We start from the raw sequence: 18,792 nt of genomic DNA on the forward strand, positions 1-18,792 counted from the left end.
CAGTGTAGTGATTTTAACAAGCTATGTAACAAGCATTTTATGATGCTTTTACACCAACTACATTAAAAAAAGTAAGCCCAATATTTTGATACTTTTAGATTTCAAGAATCTAATGCTGCAGTTTTACAGAATTCCTACTAACAGTCACCCTCACCCACTTTGCTATAGAAGGATAAACATTTGCACACCTGCATGGTTTATCATGCTGAAAAAAACTCATATTGTGGCTGTTTTGGTTCCTACACCAGTAATGACATGGCTTGGCATAGCTTTCCAAGTGCTTAAATACTAACACAGGCCAGTAATCAGACCAGCAATTAATTTGGTGGAAATGAAACAATTTTTCCAGCAGCAAAGCATTATTTTGGTCACTTGAGCAGTAAGCCATGCTCCAGAGTCACATTAATGGTAAGTGCAGTTTTGACATTCATTCAGTCATTTGGGGCCTCTGACTTTGTTAAACTGGCAGTATATGCCATAAAAACTCATACTCATGCAGGTGTCCAGATTCCACACATATCCAGCAAAGTGGGTAAACCTCGCGCTATTCTCCTGGACTAACAGCAGCGTATGTAACCATGGAGCCAGGGCTCTTGTCACCACCATAACCTTATGAAATTCAAATTAGTGTCTAAAAATACTGCCTATTTTCTGATCAAACAAAAAGCTGCACTTGGCTACAGGAGCTAACAGTGCCTGCTGTATTATCTAGATTCTACTCATTTTAGGATTGAAAGGAGTATACATCTTCAGTAGTTTCCTTTTCCTGTTGTCCTCAAATGTAAAAAAGAATATTTTTTCTTCCTTCTTAGTAAAACGGCCTGATTTCCCACAGCAGTCCGGTCTCTCCCAAATATGTAAACTTTGAAAGTCAGTTAAAATTGTCAGGAAGCGCAACAGTACTTGCTTGACCATGTTACCAACATGAAGCCGCATATGAGGAAGAAATGCTCAAATGTACGTCTCCAAAACTGTCCATTTGTTTTATTTTGACTTTATTTTTTAAATGCATTTCAAACAAAACTGAAAGTGACTGAAAATCCAAACCTAGTAGGATGGCTCAGTTCCGTAACGCCATCCGAATTCTAAAGATTGAATTTAACAGCCGGAATTTGTCATTGTGATCACAAAGATATTCTTCTGAGCTACATGAGCATCATGTCGGTGTGAAAGTAGCTGAGTTAGCAGTTAGCTAGTAGTTGTGTCTATTGCTCAGTCCTTCATTTATGAATGCTGTAATTATGTGTTAATTATTAATAATACTGATTATTTTTATAGGAGCTACTGATTCTTCTCCACTGATTCTGCGTTTCCACATCAGACTGCGATGACAGCCTTGCCGATGTTCTCTCCCCGCAGTATCCCCATAAAGGCGGCTGGCATGTTTTCAAAGCCTTTTGTGATGTGCTCCCGACTCTGCAGTTTGCCCTGCAGATGCAGAATGAATCAATCATAAACATTGTACTGAAGCAGAGAACAAGTTCAGCCCTGCTAACTGACATTAAATCTTGACTGAACATACACATAAAAATTCAGAATTAGCACCAGCGTCATAATAAATCCTCTTCCAGTCACTAACCTCTTTCAACCACCCCATCATCCTCTTGAGGGACTCTTCGTTCTTGTGATTCCACCTGCTCTGCATGAAGCCCTCCATCTTAAGCTCCTTCAAGATCATGATGAGGTGGGGGTATGGGCCTAAGAGGTGGTGGGTGATTGAAAAAAAAAGTATTTCAGTGACACAATATCGCCCTCTAGTGAAAAAACATAAGATCATCTGAACATGTGAAGTTGTAAAGGATTAAATTGCATTTAAATATTGTGGCAGGTATCGAGTTAAAGTGGAGAAAAATAGCAGGACTACTGATGTAGAAAATGAAAGCAGGGAAGTACTCACCTGTTTGGGGCGTAGCGTCATTGTACGTCGCAATACCTCCACACACAGCAATTCTTCCGAAGGTCTTCATCTGTTGCACAGCAGCAGTGAAAAAAGGGCCTCCCACCTAAAATCAAGAAAAGAACAGCAATAATGATGTTTTGAACACTGTAAAAAAAAGCTGAAACACTCAACTGCCCACATTTGGGAGTGCAATAACCATGTAAAGGAGGACTTTACAGGCTTGGAGCTACACCATCATTGCTTACGTTTTCAAAGAAGCAGTCATATCCCTCTGGAGAAGCCTTCTTCAGTGCCTCCTCCAGGGAACCAACAGTCTTGTAGTTGAAGGCCTCGTCAAAGCCCAGCTCTTTGATGAAAGCCACCTTGGCATCGGACCCTGCAGACCCCACCACCTTACAGCCCTTGATCTTGGCAATCTGGCCCACCACGGAGCCCACCGCCCCCGCTGCTGCGTTCACCAGAATGGTCTCGCCCTTCTTGAGCCCCAAGACTTCTTCGATCCCGTACAGAGCCGTCAGTCTGGAGAGGACAAGAAAGAGTGAAATCAGACCCTGAACAGCGTGAGGGCATGAGGAGCCTCTGGGACCTTCCTAATGTAAAACTCTTTATAATTGCTTCCAGAAAAACAAAATTCCAGAACCTTCCCCATTTATTTTCCCAAAGGAGGACAAAACTCAGCTGTTCTGCTACACTAGGAAACTCTCTCTTTTATTTACTTTAAACATAAGCAGTGAAATTAGCTGTTTTATCTAATGTTTACTCAAGGAGGGATAGCTATTCACTTTCAGAAGTTATTGTACTCTGCTTTAAAAAATAAAAGTGTTGTTTTTAGGCGAGTTCATGAAATCAATGGCAACTGTACGCAGCATTGAAATGATGGGGTCCTGTGCCCGTGACACAATTAAATAAGCTCCAATTAAATTTTTTTTTTAACTCTGTGAAGATTCACAATAAATGAATTGCTTGTTTTGATTCAGTATAGTGTATTGCAACGCATTCTATAATAAAGATAATAATAAAGGTAATCAGTGATGTAACAATTTGCATACCTTTACACCGGAATAACTTGACGCTGTTGGGTGTTGCCATTTTCAGTCTGTCGCCACCAATGAATGATGCATGAATATAGTAATGTAAAAGTTTGTCTCCTGGTCCGTTCATTAAGTGCTTCTTTGTGTTCTGGGTGAACTGTCGAAACACTCATGACTTTAGAGAAAATATGCTACAAAGTATTTTAGAAAATTTTATTGTGGTGTATCTTATAATGTGATGTTGTTCTTATTTCAGTAAGTGCAGAGAAAGAGATTAATCAGTAATTCAAGTCACAATGACACATGGGAGTAGCCCAAGCCGATGCCAATGCTACTCACACTTATAGATAACTTTTATTTGTTAAAGAGATTATGTCATGCAGCCATAACTTTTTATTGAACCAGATTTTTTTTTGTACATTTGCTTTGTCATGATGATTCAGCTTCGTGTCTGTCAGGCTGAGTGGTAGAAAAACAAGTCACAGTAAATTGCCTATGAGAAGATTAATTGGATTTTTACGTCTTGAACTCCACCGCACTCCACTTCCACCCATACATGCAGCCAAACATCTGTCTTACCCTGGCATGCCCATGATACCCAGAGCCAGGGACAACGACACGTCTTTCGGCCAGTCGGGCATGATGGGAATGAGGCCCGTACCATCGCAGACTGTGTGGGTTCTCCAGCCGCAGTTACCAACAACATGGCTTCCCACGGGGAATGCTGGGTTTTTACTTTGGATCACTCTGCAGAAAAACAAAGCAACACAAGAGCAGATGAGGAAATAAAGCATCTGCCAATCGAGTGATTCTCACCTGTTCCCATCTGAGTGCAGTGTGTCACTTGGCTACTACTGCTACTTATGCCATGTGAATGGCATACAAACACAACACAAAACTGTCTAGATAATATATAGTCGAACCATGTGGCAGATAAGTTTTAAGCACTTTGGTTAACAACAAAGCAAAGAAAATACATAACATGTGGGTTTCGAACAGCTTATATTGAGGCTCTTTGGTAAATGACTGATTTACTCTGCATGTTTATCAGCACTGAAACAGACTGAGTGTCTGAACACTCAGCCAAGAACATTTCAGTTGTCTGTTCTTGCTTTCTGTGAATCAAAGGCTTCAGTAATTAATAGCAGGTGCAGAAGAGTTCTGTTTCAGTAAACGTCAGGCATGCACAGCACATCATGACAGATAAAAGACATGCCTGTGTGTGTGTATTTGTGTGTGTAGGCGTGTTTAAGTTCCTTACTTGGCTACTTGACCTCCTATCATTACATCACCTTCTTTCATGCTAAGACGACTGAACGGCCTGAAGAGACAAACAATACATTTTATTTGCATTTTTGGATTCCTGGACGATTTTGTAGCGTTAAATAGATTGTTCACAATAATTATTCAGAATGTTTTTCTTCTTTCAGACGCGTGATCGTACTCACCTCATGTATGGGTCGACGCTGAGAAACACAGCTTCCAAAAGCACCTCTGAAACAAAAGGCGTGCAAACCAACAGTGTTTAAATAAATGTACACTTACACAGCAGACGTTTTCCTCTTCTGTGTGGGACTCAAGCAAACACTGACTCATTTAAAGTGCTTGGTGATTAATGTCTGAGACAAAATTAAGCCGATGTATAGAGAATTAAGAGATGAAAATCATCTTACCCCCATTTTTGGGCTCAGGGAGGTCCTCCACCTTCAGCTTAAAGTTGCTGTCCTTTGGGAAGCCGTCAAAGTGCTTGGTCAGAATCCACGTCTTTGCTTGGACCATGATTGCTTGCTTGGGTGAATGAAGTGAATTCTGATCTCTCTGAAAATTGAGAAAGATAATACAACTCAGCATAATAATAATGATAGCTGTAGATAGAGGAAACAACCCCAATAATTTTCAGGTTGTGCAATTCAACCACATCACTATGATCTATCATTATCATTACTATCATTATGATGATAATGCACTTAATACATCTGAAGAAGACAGTAAGAGTACATGAGTGGTATGTGATAATGTTAATATAAAGTTAACTACCTGTTAAGGTTCGAAAAAGCAAACTGCATAAAATTGTAAACTCTTAAGTGAGAAGTGAACTCTTGCTGTGGACTGCCAGTCTGCCATATAGTTACTGACGCCCGCTCTCCTACAATAGCAGGTAATCTTGTTCATTTGAGCATGTTACATTATATATAGCCCCATCAGCCTTACTAATTTAACTTACCAGTCGTCGTTCTCCACAAAGAAATGGCTGAATGAAGTTACCTCACTGACTGAAAAAGCAAGCGGCAGCGAGTTATTGCAAGCATGGGAGGAGTGAAGGCGGGAGTCAAGCCTCAAGCGTTCAATTTGATTGGTTGAAAGTTGAACGCAGCCTGCCACGTATGACGGAGTACGTCACGTTGTCCCTGCGTGCGGACGTGCAGTTAGTTTGGATGTTTAGCGCGGGCAGACTGGCTAGGGCGCTATGCTAACGGAGTTCCTGAGTAAAATTGAAAGTAAGTATAGCGACACTTTGTTTCCAAATTTGACTTTTTCGCTAAGATAACATACGAATGATTTTCGGCACGACTGACAAGAGCAATAGTTGTTTGCAGGCTAGATATACGTTGTAGCTAATAACTGGCTCGTGCAATTGCCACAACTGTTTACGAGCTAGCTAACTTAACTTTGCTGTTGTCACGGATCTGCTTGCGTGCTAAACACAACAGCGTAATGATACCTCCACCAGATTATGGAAGCGAATATTTGCACCTTTTCAGCCTAACTAAATCACAGTTATAATTAATCAATCAGCTTTTTTTTTTACGAAAACACTACCAACTGTTTCAAGTTGTTAAATCCGTCTGTTAGCGACGTTTACCTTAACTAAACTGCGTCTCTAGATGTGGCAAAGTTTCAGAGGCGTCTGTAGCTAATGTTAATGTAACATTAATTGTGATAAAGCTTTAGCTGCTTTTAAGTTGTTACGTTCGTTGTAAGACATATCTCTAGACTAATGTTCGGTTTTTTAAATTGTTTTACAGTACTGATTTTGTCATTTTGGATGCTGTTGTTTGTAGTGGTGCTGTTGAATTGTGTAGCGTTATACTGAGTGTAATATTTAGCCCACCCTCACTGACATGAAGGTGGTGGACAATATATCAGAAACACATCGTACTACACTTTATTTGTGTCAGGAAATGGTTCCAGTTTGCAATAGGGTATTTTTAACCGCTGGGTTACCTTAAACAAAATAAAGCTGAGTAGATGTGGATCATATAGCTCATAAGATTTTTGAATGCCTGAGTTATTCCTTATCCAGATTATACAACTTGGGACATCCATAGTATCAACCAACCTGGCCACCCATCCTTATCAAGTTCTGTTCCATAGGCATGGCACAACCATAACAGTTACATAACAGCTGACATTAGTCAATCTAAAGACAAGAGCATTATAAAACAATATAAAGTGATTAAAATGATTGACTCTTAGAAAAGATGAAGGTTCATACTGCTGGAAAAAGTATTACTTAACCATTTCTATTCATGTTCAGTTCACTTAACTTATACATAACAACCATGAGAAATTTTTACCTCACTCCTTGTGCAATTTTTCAATATTTCTCAATACTTTCTATTTGCAATATTTTTATAGTCTTTTGTATAAAATGTGCATATGTATATAGTCAACTTCTTATTTTGTATATTTTATTTTTCCATTGTCTTTGCTATTACTATATCAACTTATGCTGCCTGCAACACTGAAATTCCCCAGCTGGGGATTAATAAAGTTGATCTTATGTTATCTTGTCTTATCTGCGAATGAGTGTTCATGAGCTAAAGGTGTAAGTTTTTGTGTGTATCTAGTGGCCTTTGTTTGAGTGTCATGGTCATTTCTGTTGTTAGATCATTTGTGGCTGCTGCTTCTTGTTTAGTTGTGCTTTTGACTGGGCAACTGCTTTAGTAGCTTGAAGTTTTGGTTTGGTTAGACACCAGGCAGCGAGAATATGCTTTGTTATGTTTGCACTCACTCTCTTTTGTGTTCGTCTTCACCTAGTCCTCCATATTCACCATTGTGCTGCTGTGTGACTTGACTAGCACAATAAAAAGGAGGGCAAAGAGTGCTGAACCACCATGTTAGATGGTGGCCAGTTTGTGGAGGCCCTGGGCCGTCTAGGTTATCCTGGTGCATCATCACTGAAGGCGTCTGAGTTTGACTGGCTGTTTGACTGTGCCCCGGAGAACCTTCACTTCTTGCGCTTTGTCTGTCGGACCCTCAACCGGAGCAATGTTCTCACCACGGAGGAGGCGCGTGCTTTTCAGGAGCTACGAAAGTCTGGCAAACCACTCCTCGATGAAGCAGCCTTGGGCGAGGTCCTAAAAACCATTGGACCTTCAGATGGGAGCAGTGCAAACATCTTAGGGTCATCTTCTTCATCTTCATCTTCTGTGTTTTCATCTGAGGGGGATGTAGCCATTGAGGATTTGGAGGCAGAGCTTCAGGCACTGCGTAAAGAGAAAGAGCTGAAGCAACGACGCTATAACAAGTTGCAGGTTGTTGCCACCTCCCGTGCAGATGTTGACCTACGACTTACTGCAGAACTGGAGAGCGCTGCATGTCAGCTAAAGGAGACCAGTGCTTCCATTGGAGCTGAGAATGCTGACACCAATGCTCTGTTGCAAACCCTAAAAGATGTGGTGAACAATCTTGCCTCACATCTCCCAGTTCTGCCAGAAGCCAAGCAAAAAGGAAAAGGAGAAACTGTGGCCCCATCAAACCTTTCTGTCTCCAAAAGTCCCTCTGTCCTCCTTTCTCAACTGTCCTTGGGTCCCTATCTGCATCAGGAGGAGCTGAACACTAAATCACTGACTGCCTTCACTCAGAAACATTTCTTCCAGGGCATCTCTGACATTGTTGAGACTTCTTGCTCTGAGCGCTTCCAGGTCCTTGAACTCAGTTCTTGTGAAGATAGAGAGGAGGAAGAGAATGAGCACAAAGGAAGAGACAGGGAAGAGCGAGTGGTGGAGCGCAGGAGGACTGAGATGGCCAGACTTCAGTGGTCTCATATCGTGGCCCAGCACCAACTGATGCAGGCCACAGCAGAAGAGAAGAGTGTCAAGGCTGGGTTGGACTGGCTGTCTGAGAAGTCCTCTCATACCAAGGTAAAGCCGGCATTCACTATATGCTATATATATATATATGTCTTTTGCAAACAGTATCACTGTTCTAATTGTGTATTCAGTTATTACTCTTCTGGCTTCCTCTCTTAAGAGCTCCTTCGTATGTATCTCTTCACTCTTCCAGAGCATTTCCACCTCCTCCTCACTGCATGTCCGTGAGGTTGTGTCAAGGAAAGAGCTGCAGATAGTGGAGGCTGAACTGGAGGCTCTGCTCCATGGACCAGTACCTGCTGTGCTTAGGGAGTCAGCCAGGCTGCTCAATGTGCCGGTGGTTAAGGGAGACCTGGCCCTGCAACTGGCCAGGCAGGACTACTACACTTCCAGACAGGATCAGGTTAGTTGTTGAATTCACACATTCAGATCTCTTGCTCTAAAACACGAGAATGTTACCTTTGTCCTCTGTTCAACGATGGAGATAGTGCCTTCTCTACTCTAATTTTATGAGTGACTGTCTTACTGAATAGATCTATATAATAATAAATCATGTTTTTGATTACTGTGTCAATCATCAGCCATATGTACTGTCAGAATTATGCTTAAGGCATCGAACTACCACATAACTGTCACTGTTAGACAATGTGGAAAGTGAATCAGCAGCCAAAGTAAAAGGACATGTGCATTTTCTTTCCAGATACGAGACTACTTACTCCGCCAGAAGGCGTCCTTTGACTTAGTGCACCTGGCTCAGGAGGTGGAGTTGAGGAGGTGGAGGACGTGTCTTAAGCAGCTGGGAGAAGTTAACAGCAGACTGGTCAAGGAAGGTGAAGAAGCAACCCTCAGAATCGAGTCCCTGGCCCACCCGGACCTGGCTATCAACCCCAGGCCTAACCCTATTATCAGCGCCAAGGATGCAGCCTTCAGCAGGTAAGAAGACTCAAGCTTTATGTACTTAAGTCCTGTTTTACTGCTGAAACTGCTCTTTCTAAAATGAGTTTATCCTCATTCTCAGCGTTTTAGTTGCATGTGTGTTATAAATGATTTGTAGCCTTTTTATACTAGTAAACCTTATGGTATTATAATCAGTTATCCTGCTCTTCTTTATGGTTAATGCACAGGAAAAGGATTATTCACTTACCTCCTCCGCGATACTGTGGTGCTATCTAGGCTGCTTTGTGTCCATGGCACTCTTTGTTCTTCCTTAAATAGAGGCTGCCTCACTTTGAAATATAATTCATTGTTGTATGCATTTTTTTTCCTCAGACTGCTCCAGATCCTTGACCATGATTCAGACCACATTCGATCAGAGCCTTTTCGGACATATGAAGCACTGGACCAGGCTGCTCATGACCTCGCAGGCAACCTCCAGGTGACCCGAGATGCCTTAGCTGGTGCTGGCCGCGAGCAAGACTACACAGCTGCTCGTCTTAATGGCGACTGTGAGGCGCTCCACAGGGCAATGTATACAGAGCTCCAGCAGCTGGTCTTAGAGCCGCAGGTACGTCCAATGGCCATGACTGACCAGGAGCTGCTCTGTCCCAATGCACAGGTGGGCTTGTTTCCTTTTTATCTTATGCACAGTCATCTCAGTCAACCATACAGAGTATGTTTCAGAAGCAATCATTAATGTGAGTCAGTTGATTTTTGAATCATTCGTCACTATTGGTGAGGGGAAGCTGGTAGCACAATATGTTTTGTTCTTTCCACATTTTTCATATATATATCGCGATGTCAGGACACACAGGTTGGGTGTAAAAGCACTGCATGATAAATAGCTCAAGCTTGACATGCCAAGCGACAATCTTAGTATCAGGAACAGTGATGTATTTACCTGCTATTCAGGTTTTGTTTCTCAATCTCTCACTGTTGTTGAGTGAATAGTTTTCAGACATTCCTCTCACATGCACAATGGTATTTTCTTTAATAGAAACAGCTTATGTTTGGATGATAATTATTTGTTAATTCTATTAAAAGAAAACAACTGTTTTGATAATTGATTAATCTTTTCAGTCATTTGTCAAGCAAATGTTGTGCTGTTTTTCTTTGCCACATATGACAGTAAATTAAATATCTTTGGGCTTCAGACTGTTGGGTGGACAAAACAAGCAATTTGCAGATGTCACTTTAGGCTCTGAGAAGTTGTAACGAGCTTTATTTTTTGGTTAAATATCAGAGATGAGTTGTCAGTTTCAACAATTCAACTTTAGTTGTACATATGCTTTTATAAGATAGGACATAGAAATTTATGTTGAGTTTTGTTGTTTTGTCATGCCACAGTAATAGACAGCGATAATATTTAAAATAATATTTTAAAACATGGAGCCCCTCGATGGATAAACTTAATACAAATAACATAACAATAACCACCATGCCACCTAATGATTTAACTTAACTGATTTTACTTCATATTAATGTTTTTTTTATTGAAGACTGAAATATTCTCTAGTAAATAAATTCTTATTTGTACAACTAGTTATGTTTGATGTTTATAGTTGTTAAAACTGGGCTTTAGTTGTTTCATAGTTCTTTGTTCTTTTCTCATCCCTCTTCCTTTGTCTCTACAGGAGCTGACATCGAAGCTGGTGGAAGCAGAGGCTCAGCTGCAGAGTTTGCAGCACGTAATGCAAGAAATCATGGGGGAGGTTAAAGCCAAGCGTTCTCAGCTGGAGCGCAATGCCCTCCTCAGGCGAGAGAGGGAATTATACATCTACTTTCACTTGGATGCACGGTTGCTTCAGAAAGTTGTGGAGGATCTAGAGGGCAAAATGGCCGCGGAGAGAGGGCAGCCGTAAAACCTGCCAGAATGAATGAGGAGCGCTTATAGCCAGCTAAAACCCAATGTGCAACTTCTCTGCCAAGGGATTCAACTTGTGTTCTGTGGTTTGAAGAGATCTGATCAGTACATTCTGTGCTTTCAGTGTAGGAGCTTTGCTAACTAAGCCATGCTCTGGTACAAAGTGTGACACTACTCAAAATCTGGACCCTCACTTGGTTGTGCAGGAGCTGGAGGTCAATCCCTTGAGTCTTCATTGACTTATCTTTGGGAGAGCACTCAGTTTGGAGAGAGTTTTGGTTGTGTAAGAGCAGTGCTGAGATGTAACATATAAGTGTGTTTATTTCAAACAATTTTTACATAAACTAATCAGAGAAGAATTTTAGAGTTAAGTGTTAAGTTTTTCTGTCTTGTGATGTTCTGAAATGCCCTTGTTTCCTTTTTGCCTTAACTCATCTGATAAATAAAGAAAATGTTATCTATGTGAAGTTTAATGAATGATAATTATGTTTTTTTTTTCACTATTGAAGTCTTTTTCTGGATGTTACCAGCATACATGTTATAGTCTGATGCAAAAGACCCTGATCAGTAGGTTTCTCAGATTAAACCAGATCTGTGTGTAACTGATCTAACTCTCCCCTTGTTCTGTTCAGGTTATTTACAGTTGAAGAGTCAAAGATCCTCAGGTAGAGAGAAATAGTAGCAGGCGCTGTTGACAGGGAGGAGATGGATCGGTCTGGCACCAGGTTGTACTCAGGACCTCTGTCCCAGGCGGCTCAGAAGATCCTGGCTGTTCTGCGGGCCCAGAGTCGACATGCAGCCAGACGCAACCACAACAATACCAATCACAACCAAAGTCAGTCAGGGCAAAAGCATAAAAAAATTACTTAAGCTTGTTGCATCATATTGTGACCAAAAAAAAATCAAGGGACTTCATATAAAGTCAGAAGTTCTTAATCAATGTTTATGCCATTTCTGTTTTTAAACTGCTCAACAGGCTGTATCAAAGCAACCAAGTGTTACTCATGTCACTGCTCGTTATTTTTTGTCTCTCTTTGCCAGCCATTCCCCTTCCTCAGACATTTTTGCCCTTTCTCAATTAATATTTTTCTTTTTCTTTCTTTTTTAATTGCCATTTTTGAAAGCAGTATTGTAGCTAAGTAACTGTTGCACTGATCGTAAAGTATTGGTAGCAAGTGTTGAGTGTTGCTCTAGGATACTGTGTTATTTTTAGCTTTTTGTAGGTGTTTCATAGTTAAGTGATTGAACAAAACATGCCTGCTTGATAAATCACATTGCCGTACAGTACTGCTTGAACGAACTCACGTTGGCTTTAATTATCAAGCCTGGTTTCTACGACATGAAATCCAGTGTATTTAAGTGTAAAATGAGGAGATGTGATTTAGAATTGACAAGTCAGACTAGTTTTCTATATTTTTGCTGATACATTATTTAATACTTTATATAGATAGATAGATTTCATATATTTAATATCACAGTTGTTCTCGGTCAGTGAATTGTTTTCTCCTTGGTTGTGTACGTAGTAATGGAGAGGTATCATGGCAGCCGGGGGGAGCTTTTGGCTCAGAGCAGCTGGAGCATGAGTCAGGAGCAGAGCAGAGACACAGACCGGTAAGATAGCTTAAGTAGAGGCTACACACAGATATGAAAACATGCACTTGTGTTTAGTTGGCGCGTCTGTTTTGTGAATATCATTCTGGAGTCAGAATGACGTTATTTACCTTAGCAGATTGGTGCAGGATCATCTCAGCCTACACGGTGATGTCAGCGGTTTAATACAGTATATTAATAAAAACGGGCAGAATAACCTCGTACTGGAATTTGAACCATGGTAGGTGTAATTGTGTGGGTTGGACTGCTGTGTAGTAGCTGATTATGTTTATAAATGTGGCATGGTTTTCTATACTCATGCAATAGCATATTTTAATCCTAAATGTGCTGAATGCAAGTATAAAACAGGACAGGTGAAAGATATCTTTTGCCAATGTTTTGGTTCAGGCCCCAGATGTCCTCCTTTCCCACCTCCTACAATGACTCCTCCAACTATTGGCAGAGTTCTCAGACTTCAGCCTGCTATCAGTCCTCGCAGACACCAGATTGCTCCCTGCTGTCCATGGCCTCCTGTTCCTCCTCTCTCTGGGATTCTTCACTCCAAAGGCAGGCGTCCCAGACCGAAGCCTATTATCAGTCCTCACAGATTTATTCCCACAGAAAGTACTCCGAACCCCCTGCTTACCAGTCCAGCCACTCTCTGTCTTCAACTCAGCATGAGGTGACTGAGACAGCAGCATCGTTCTCCCACGGAGACGCCCTGTCCTTTCAAATACCAGAGAGACTTTTTGAACATCAAGCTGCACCATGGAGAAAGTAAGTAGCAAGGGGAGCAAGGATAGTATTTAATGGTTATTATCATAGTTTAGTGCTTAATATATGTATACTTATAACATGATTGAGAATATTTCATGTATTCAGAAATTCTCAGGGGTTAAAAGAACGTTTTGCTGTTTTGGTAATTACCCTTACTTATATAACTGGATCACACAAAGAAAAGCACTATGAAGTTTGGCGTGTGTTTATGATATTCTGTTGCTGTTTTTTTTTTCAGTAAAAATCATGGGTTATAAATTTAGCACAGTCTGTCTTTTCATTCTCATAGATCCGCAGATGAAATCAGGCCGTGTTTCATCCACGCTCCTTCTCCAGACGACGAGGTTCCTAATGAGGTATTGTTCCCTGCAACAGAGCACCCTAATACCCATGAAGAGCAGCCTTCTATGGCTTGTCACCCAGTTTCACCCTGCCTTAAAATAGATGAAAAGACAGATAACGGAAATTCAGGCACACAGGAAGAAAAGGAAGTGACAGAGAGCTGGAACATCCGCAGAAATGAACTTGAAGACAGACAAACTAAAATGAAGCGTCCTCTATCCAACCCCACCGAAGAGGCCACTAGTGGAGGAGAAAATGGAGGGACACTATCCCAGCAACCAGAGTCTGAAATGATCAAAACTGGAAGGATATGTGTACTTCTCAGTGGCTCTGTAACAAGACAGGAGACGTGCTCAGAAAGTATGACTGAGGCAGGTACAGGACAAATGTTAAACATAGAGCGTGACATTCAGGATACAATAAATGGAAATTCCTGGAAAGGGAGAGGACATAGAGATGCAACACTGCTAAATGAAAAAGGACTGACCAATCGAATTGGAGGGGTTCAGCTCTTGGGATTCAGTAAGCACACTAGTCTAGAAAGGAATTTGAAATTGTTATCTACAACAGGTATCTTTGACTACAGTACAGAAGAAGAAAAGATTGGAGAGAGACAAGAGAAAAACTTTGAGTACAGGGTTCATTCACCTGAAATCAAAGAAGCTGAATGTCCACCTGGCAGTGAGAATAAAGGAATATCAGTGGGATGTCATGCTGTCAGTCCAAAAAAGATCTCAATATCTTCAGAAAGGGCAGACCACAAGGTGAGCCACTGCCAAGCTGAGAACTCTCAGGACGTTCAGCACCTCACAGAATACTCACTGGTGCAATGTGAGACCAAATTAGTCCTGGGTGACAACACAGCTGATAACCTGCAGAGAAGCACAGAGGACGGAATTGAATTTGACACAAGCAGTGACAATAAAATGGAGCCAGAACTGTACGTTTGTTCTGATGTCCAGCTAGGAGAAAAACAGTGTCATACAGAATATAGAGAAGCCAGTGAGTTACCTGGAAGACACACTGAATCAGGAGAGAGGGGGCGAGATAGAGATGAGTCACTGATGCCACCTGTGAACAGTGATGAGTGTACAGATACAGGTAAGTACATGATGGGCCTCATTTGTAAGAATACTGTGTCATGTCTTCTTGGTTTCTTTTAGGTAACCACCTTTAACTTGTGGTGTTTTTTCTAATATCCATATACCTTCAGTTTATGTGTGAAGTTTTTGCTTTTAAAATAAGACGGAAAATACACATAAATCATCATCATAATGTCAAGATTAGGCTATCATGAATCTCATCTTCTAATTTGGTGATTGTGATTACAGATTATGTATATTTTACAATGATTTAGCCTCACTGTGATTGTTCTGTTAACTTATATGCAGTTTAAAGCATTTACCACTAGAGAGTGCTAGAACACTTTCATACTTATGTGCTTTAACCAACTGCAGGAGTAAATGCCCCTTCAAGAATACATGACTATCTATTTTTATAATCGGCTAGCCACATTAAGAATTCACTTAGACATTAGTTGTGTTTAAACAACTCAAGCCATATTAATGTAGCACGCTACTCAAAGTAAGATTCTACTCCTGATGATCTCATAAGGAGGTGAGGAGTCTCAGTCCAGAGTGTACAATTCTCACAGGAAGCAATAAATTAAAATTAAACCTGTGTGGATTTCTGGGTGCCAGTTACTAGTTTAGAAAAACAGTGCTGGGCATGCTCATGTATTTCAGGTGGTATCAAACTCTTGCCGGTGGCTCTCAGCCATCTTTCTTTGTCAGCTGCGATGACAGAGCAGTGCTGATGCAACTCGGCACTGATGTTGAGATGTTGGATGCCTGCTCACATTACAGCCGCAGGAAAGGAGCCTGAGTCTCAGCTGCTGAGACAATGCTGAGTCAACTCATGCAGGCATAGACATCTACAAAAAACACACTCATCAGCACACATGCAAACAAGTCACAAGTTGTAACAAAATGTTAGTTTGATCCGAGCCAGTGCTGGCTGACCTTGTCCTGTCACACGCTGCTGACGTCTCACACACACACACACACACCATGTAAGCGCCCATACATGCTTACTCAAACACATGCATGCGAAACGGAGCAGATTCATAGATTGCAGATGTGTCTGAGAAGTGATGATCTGATAGATTGCTCTTACCTCCTCCCCTGCAGAGGACTCGGGTAAAGAAAGTTGTTCAACACCTACACTGATGCAGGAGCACAGGGCAAAAAGGTCAAGGTTTCGAGCTCCCTTTCTTCATCAGCAACATGACAACATACAAGTGAGTCTATATGGAACAAGTCTGAAATATTACCACTGTATATGACAGCTTGACTTCACTGGAGGCTATTTTCAAACTTTATCGTCTCATAATAATGACAATAATTTTGCAATTTAACAAACTCCCTTTGCTTAGACACTTTAATTGGGGACAAAGTGGACCTCACTTGCTGAATTCTGTTTACTAGTATTTTTATACAGAAATACTGATGTGTCTTTATTTTTCCTGTTATTGTCTGTCTCCCACTCTACCTCCTTAATCCCTGTAGGCAAAGGCAACAGTGTGTACAGCAGCAACACACCAAAAAGTCCTGAAATTTAAATAGCTGTTTTCAATAGGATTAGGCTTCTGTTTCTCCGATGCACATAGAAATCAATCGAGCTTGTGCGAAACGAGGTGCCGTCGGCAGTATTGCAGCCCGCTGACAAGTGATAGCTCCCCAATGAGTCGTGAAATAAAAAAAAAGTCCTGACAAAGTAGTCCACGATACATATTGAAGAAAAAGGAGAGAGAGAACAACAGTGAGAAAGCAATTAAGGGAGGTGGAGAGATGGAGGGATGGTGTGGGAAGAGCGACAGAGAAAGGATGCAGCGAGAGACAAAAATTGGGAAAGGCTGAAAAATGGAGGAGAAGAAGAAGAGAAAGACGTGCAGGACCTTCAATGTGTAGCTGCAATCAACTGCAAAAACACCAGTCCGCTCTCTCTCGCTCTCTCCCCTCATTCATTCTCTTACACTCTCCTCCACCCAGTACTGGGCTACGGGCCATGGCCTGCCTCAGTTTTCTATCTATATCCTGTAGCACAGCACTCTGGGGGGGTTCATGACTTTGTCAGCAGGAAAACGGGTTGTGTTTACAGGGAAATGCGGAAGACTCTCCTTGGGGAGCTGAATCACAGGAATTCCTACCTACCGAGGCCTCTGCCGACAACCGCACAGAACTGTGTGCATCCACCAACTCACACATGGTCTGCAAATCCTCAAAATACCCAACGTCTCTTACCTAAATTTCAAAGAACACAAGTGCACGTGCACACACTCGGTGCCTTTGCATAAGTAGAGTTGGGAGCTACAGGTATGAATAATGGAGATGTTTTTAAGATGCTGGAGGGTTACCTCCCGGTAAGGGTGTACTTTTGAGAGATCCGACTCAAATTTCTGTCCATCTTGTTTCTTACTTATTTTTTTTGTTTAATTATTGTTTAACCACCTCACCTTTATATCATACTCCCACGTTTCCACTGGCTTCTCTGGGACATGGGACTTTTCTTCCAAATCAAGCCATATTTATCACTTATTTTGGCCTCTACCACCTGAACCTCTCACAGGGCTTAACACACAGTGCTATACTCACTGTACGACATATCACGTATTACATTACACACGTACAGCACAGGCCGTATATACCGAATGCCATATTCATGTAATCTGTCAGATGAGTTTTTTGAACCCATTCAAATCTAAGTGGTTAGTGTCAAATATTCATGGTGGTCCGTGCGACACAGATTTTTTCTTCATCAAAAATAAATAAGTATGAACGAGTGGGACTGAGTGACACTACTTCAGGCAGGCTGTCAGACAGACAGTGTCTTGACTGTCTATGTTTTTGTCTGGGAATCAGCGCTGAGGGCTGAATGTGTTCAACAGTCCCCTCTTCACATCCTCCTTTATTCTTTATCCTGCTTGTTTGGCTTCAATTTTTACTTCTGTATTTTATTTTTTTTGCTCACCAACCTGCTCACCCGTTCACTTTCTCAGCTTTCATTCCATATATCCAACTAGAGTCAGACCATGAATGAGGAGAGTTGTTCAATAAGGCATGCATTTTTTTCTCTGTGTTAAAGCTAATTATGTGCAACTAGAATATCTAATGTCATTCTGCTGACTTTTCTAAACTGAATTGCTGTTTTGTATTGATTTTTTATTTTGTACTGAACAAAACTAACACAGTCTGTTTCTGTGTGCCTTCTGCAGAATAAGTCCTTCTAAATCTATTCTTGCCTCTCCTGTTCTCTCTGTTTCCTTTGTCCCTGCCTGACCGCACACTGTTCACCTTTTCTGTTCTGTAGAATGCTAATGGAAGTATCACAGGGAGCAACTCAAGTGTGGCACTGGCCCCGACAAGCACTTTTGCTGCTGGCCAAAACTCCTCGGTACAGGGCTTCGCCTCAACTGCCATAAAAGCAAGCAAAAAACTAGAAACCATCAACCTGCCTATTTCCCTAACTCGTTCAAATCATCCTCCCCTGATCCCCTCCTTCACCTTAAAAAGGAAGCATGAAATACTGCAGCACCAAAATGCTCACCTTCGTCCTAAAATCTACCAAACCAGGCGTCGTCCAAAATGGGAGCCACCTCATTACTCCCAAGAAAACGCAGGGGAAGGAGGATTCAATGAGTTAAAGAGAGCCAAGACTTCCATCCCTGTCATTCCTTCACATAAAACAGGAATAGTTTTAGAGGTACATAAAGACCCACATGACCCAAAGCAAACTCAACAAATTCAGCAGAGGAAGATGGAAGAAATGTGCCATGAATCAGCTACGAATACACGGACCCCATCTTCTATGACCTGCCAACCACTCAAGCACAAGCAGGCCAAATGTAGGCCTGACCAGGGAACAAAGATGTCCCATGAGGGGGCTAATGGTGGTGAACCTCAGAACCAGTCCAAAGCTGTCTGTCTGACTGCAACACTGACATCTGACCCCAGAGTAAAGGATTCTGGGAAGCTGGACCCAGATGAGAAGATGAAAATACTTGAGAAGGCTGGGAAGGCCATGGTGCTGGTGCTAACCTTGGTGTACCAAGATGGAACAACTCAGTTAGACCCAGAACAGGTGAGCAGAGCTGGAGGACTAATATGGAGCGTCCACACGCTTGAAATAAGGTGAAAAAACAAGTTCAAGCTACATCAAGAAAGTCGAAATAGCTGTTTCAGTTTCCCTTTGCATCTG

General features: G+C 41.6%; 3 protein-coding genes across 4 annotated transcripts in view; 2 read left to right on the forward strand and 1 right to left on the reverse strand.

Moving 5' to 3' along the window:
• Positions 1-987: 987 nt before the first annotated feature.
• On the reverse strand, positions 988-5,251 carry LOC121626632 (prostaglandin reductase 1-like). The gene is made up of 9 exons (XM_041965246.1): positions 5,156-5,251; positions 4,605-4,749; positions 4,380-4,425; positions 4,193-4,252; positions 3,511-3,678; positions 2,146-2,419; positions 1,898-2,003; positions 1,580-1,698; positions 988-1,428 (listed from the first exon to the last, which is right to left on the reverse strand). Exons 2-9 carry the CDS (start codon positions 4,708-4,710, stop codon positions 1,318-1,320), a joined length of 990 nt encoding a protein of 329 aa, XP_041821180.1. The 5' UTR covers positions 4,711-4,749; positions 5,156-5,251; the 3' UTR covers positions 988-1,317.
• Positions 5,252-5,367: 116 nt separating this feature from the next.
• haus3 (HAUS augmin-like complex, subunit 3) lies at positions 5,368-11,288 on the forward strand. 2 transcript variants are annotated; one of them, XM_041965229.1, is made up of 6 exons: positions 5,368-5,429; positions 6,973-8,078; positions 8,221-8,430; positions 8,728-8,960; positions 9,297-9,582; positions 10,598-11,288. In XM_041965229.1, the coding sequence occupies exons 2-6, from the start codon at positions 7,050-7,052 to the stop codon at positions 10,823-10,825; spliced, it is 1,986 nt and encodes a 661-aa protein (XP_041821163.1). In that variant the 5' UTR covers positions 5,368-5,429; positions 6,973-7,049; the 3' UTR covers positions 10,826-11,288. The 2 variants fall into 2 exon arrangements, with proteins under 2 accessions (XP_041821163.1, XP_041821164.1); XM_041965230.1 differs by having other exon boundaries at positions 9,297-9,531.
• A 7,174-nt stretch (positions 11,289-18,462) lies between these two features.
• Positions 18,463-18,792, forward strand: part of poln (polymerase (DNA directed) nu) — a 44,096-nt gene continuing 43,766 nt past the window's right edge. The window contains exon 1 of the mRNA XM_041965719.1: positions 18,463-18,675. Coding sequence (XP_041821653.1) covers positions 18,463-18,675 — 213 coding nt within the window. The remainder of the gene's footprint in view (positions 18,676-18,792) is intronic.

Source organism: Chelmon rostratus, chromosome 23 (genome assembly GCF_017976325.1).
Source record: "Chelmon rostratus isolate fCheRos1 chromosome 23, fCheRos1.pri, whole genome shotgun sequence".
Taxonomy (NCBI): domain Eukaryota; kingdom Metazoa; phylum Chordata; class Actinopteri; order Chaetodontiformes; family Chaetodontidae; genus Chelmon; species Chelmon rostratus.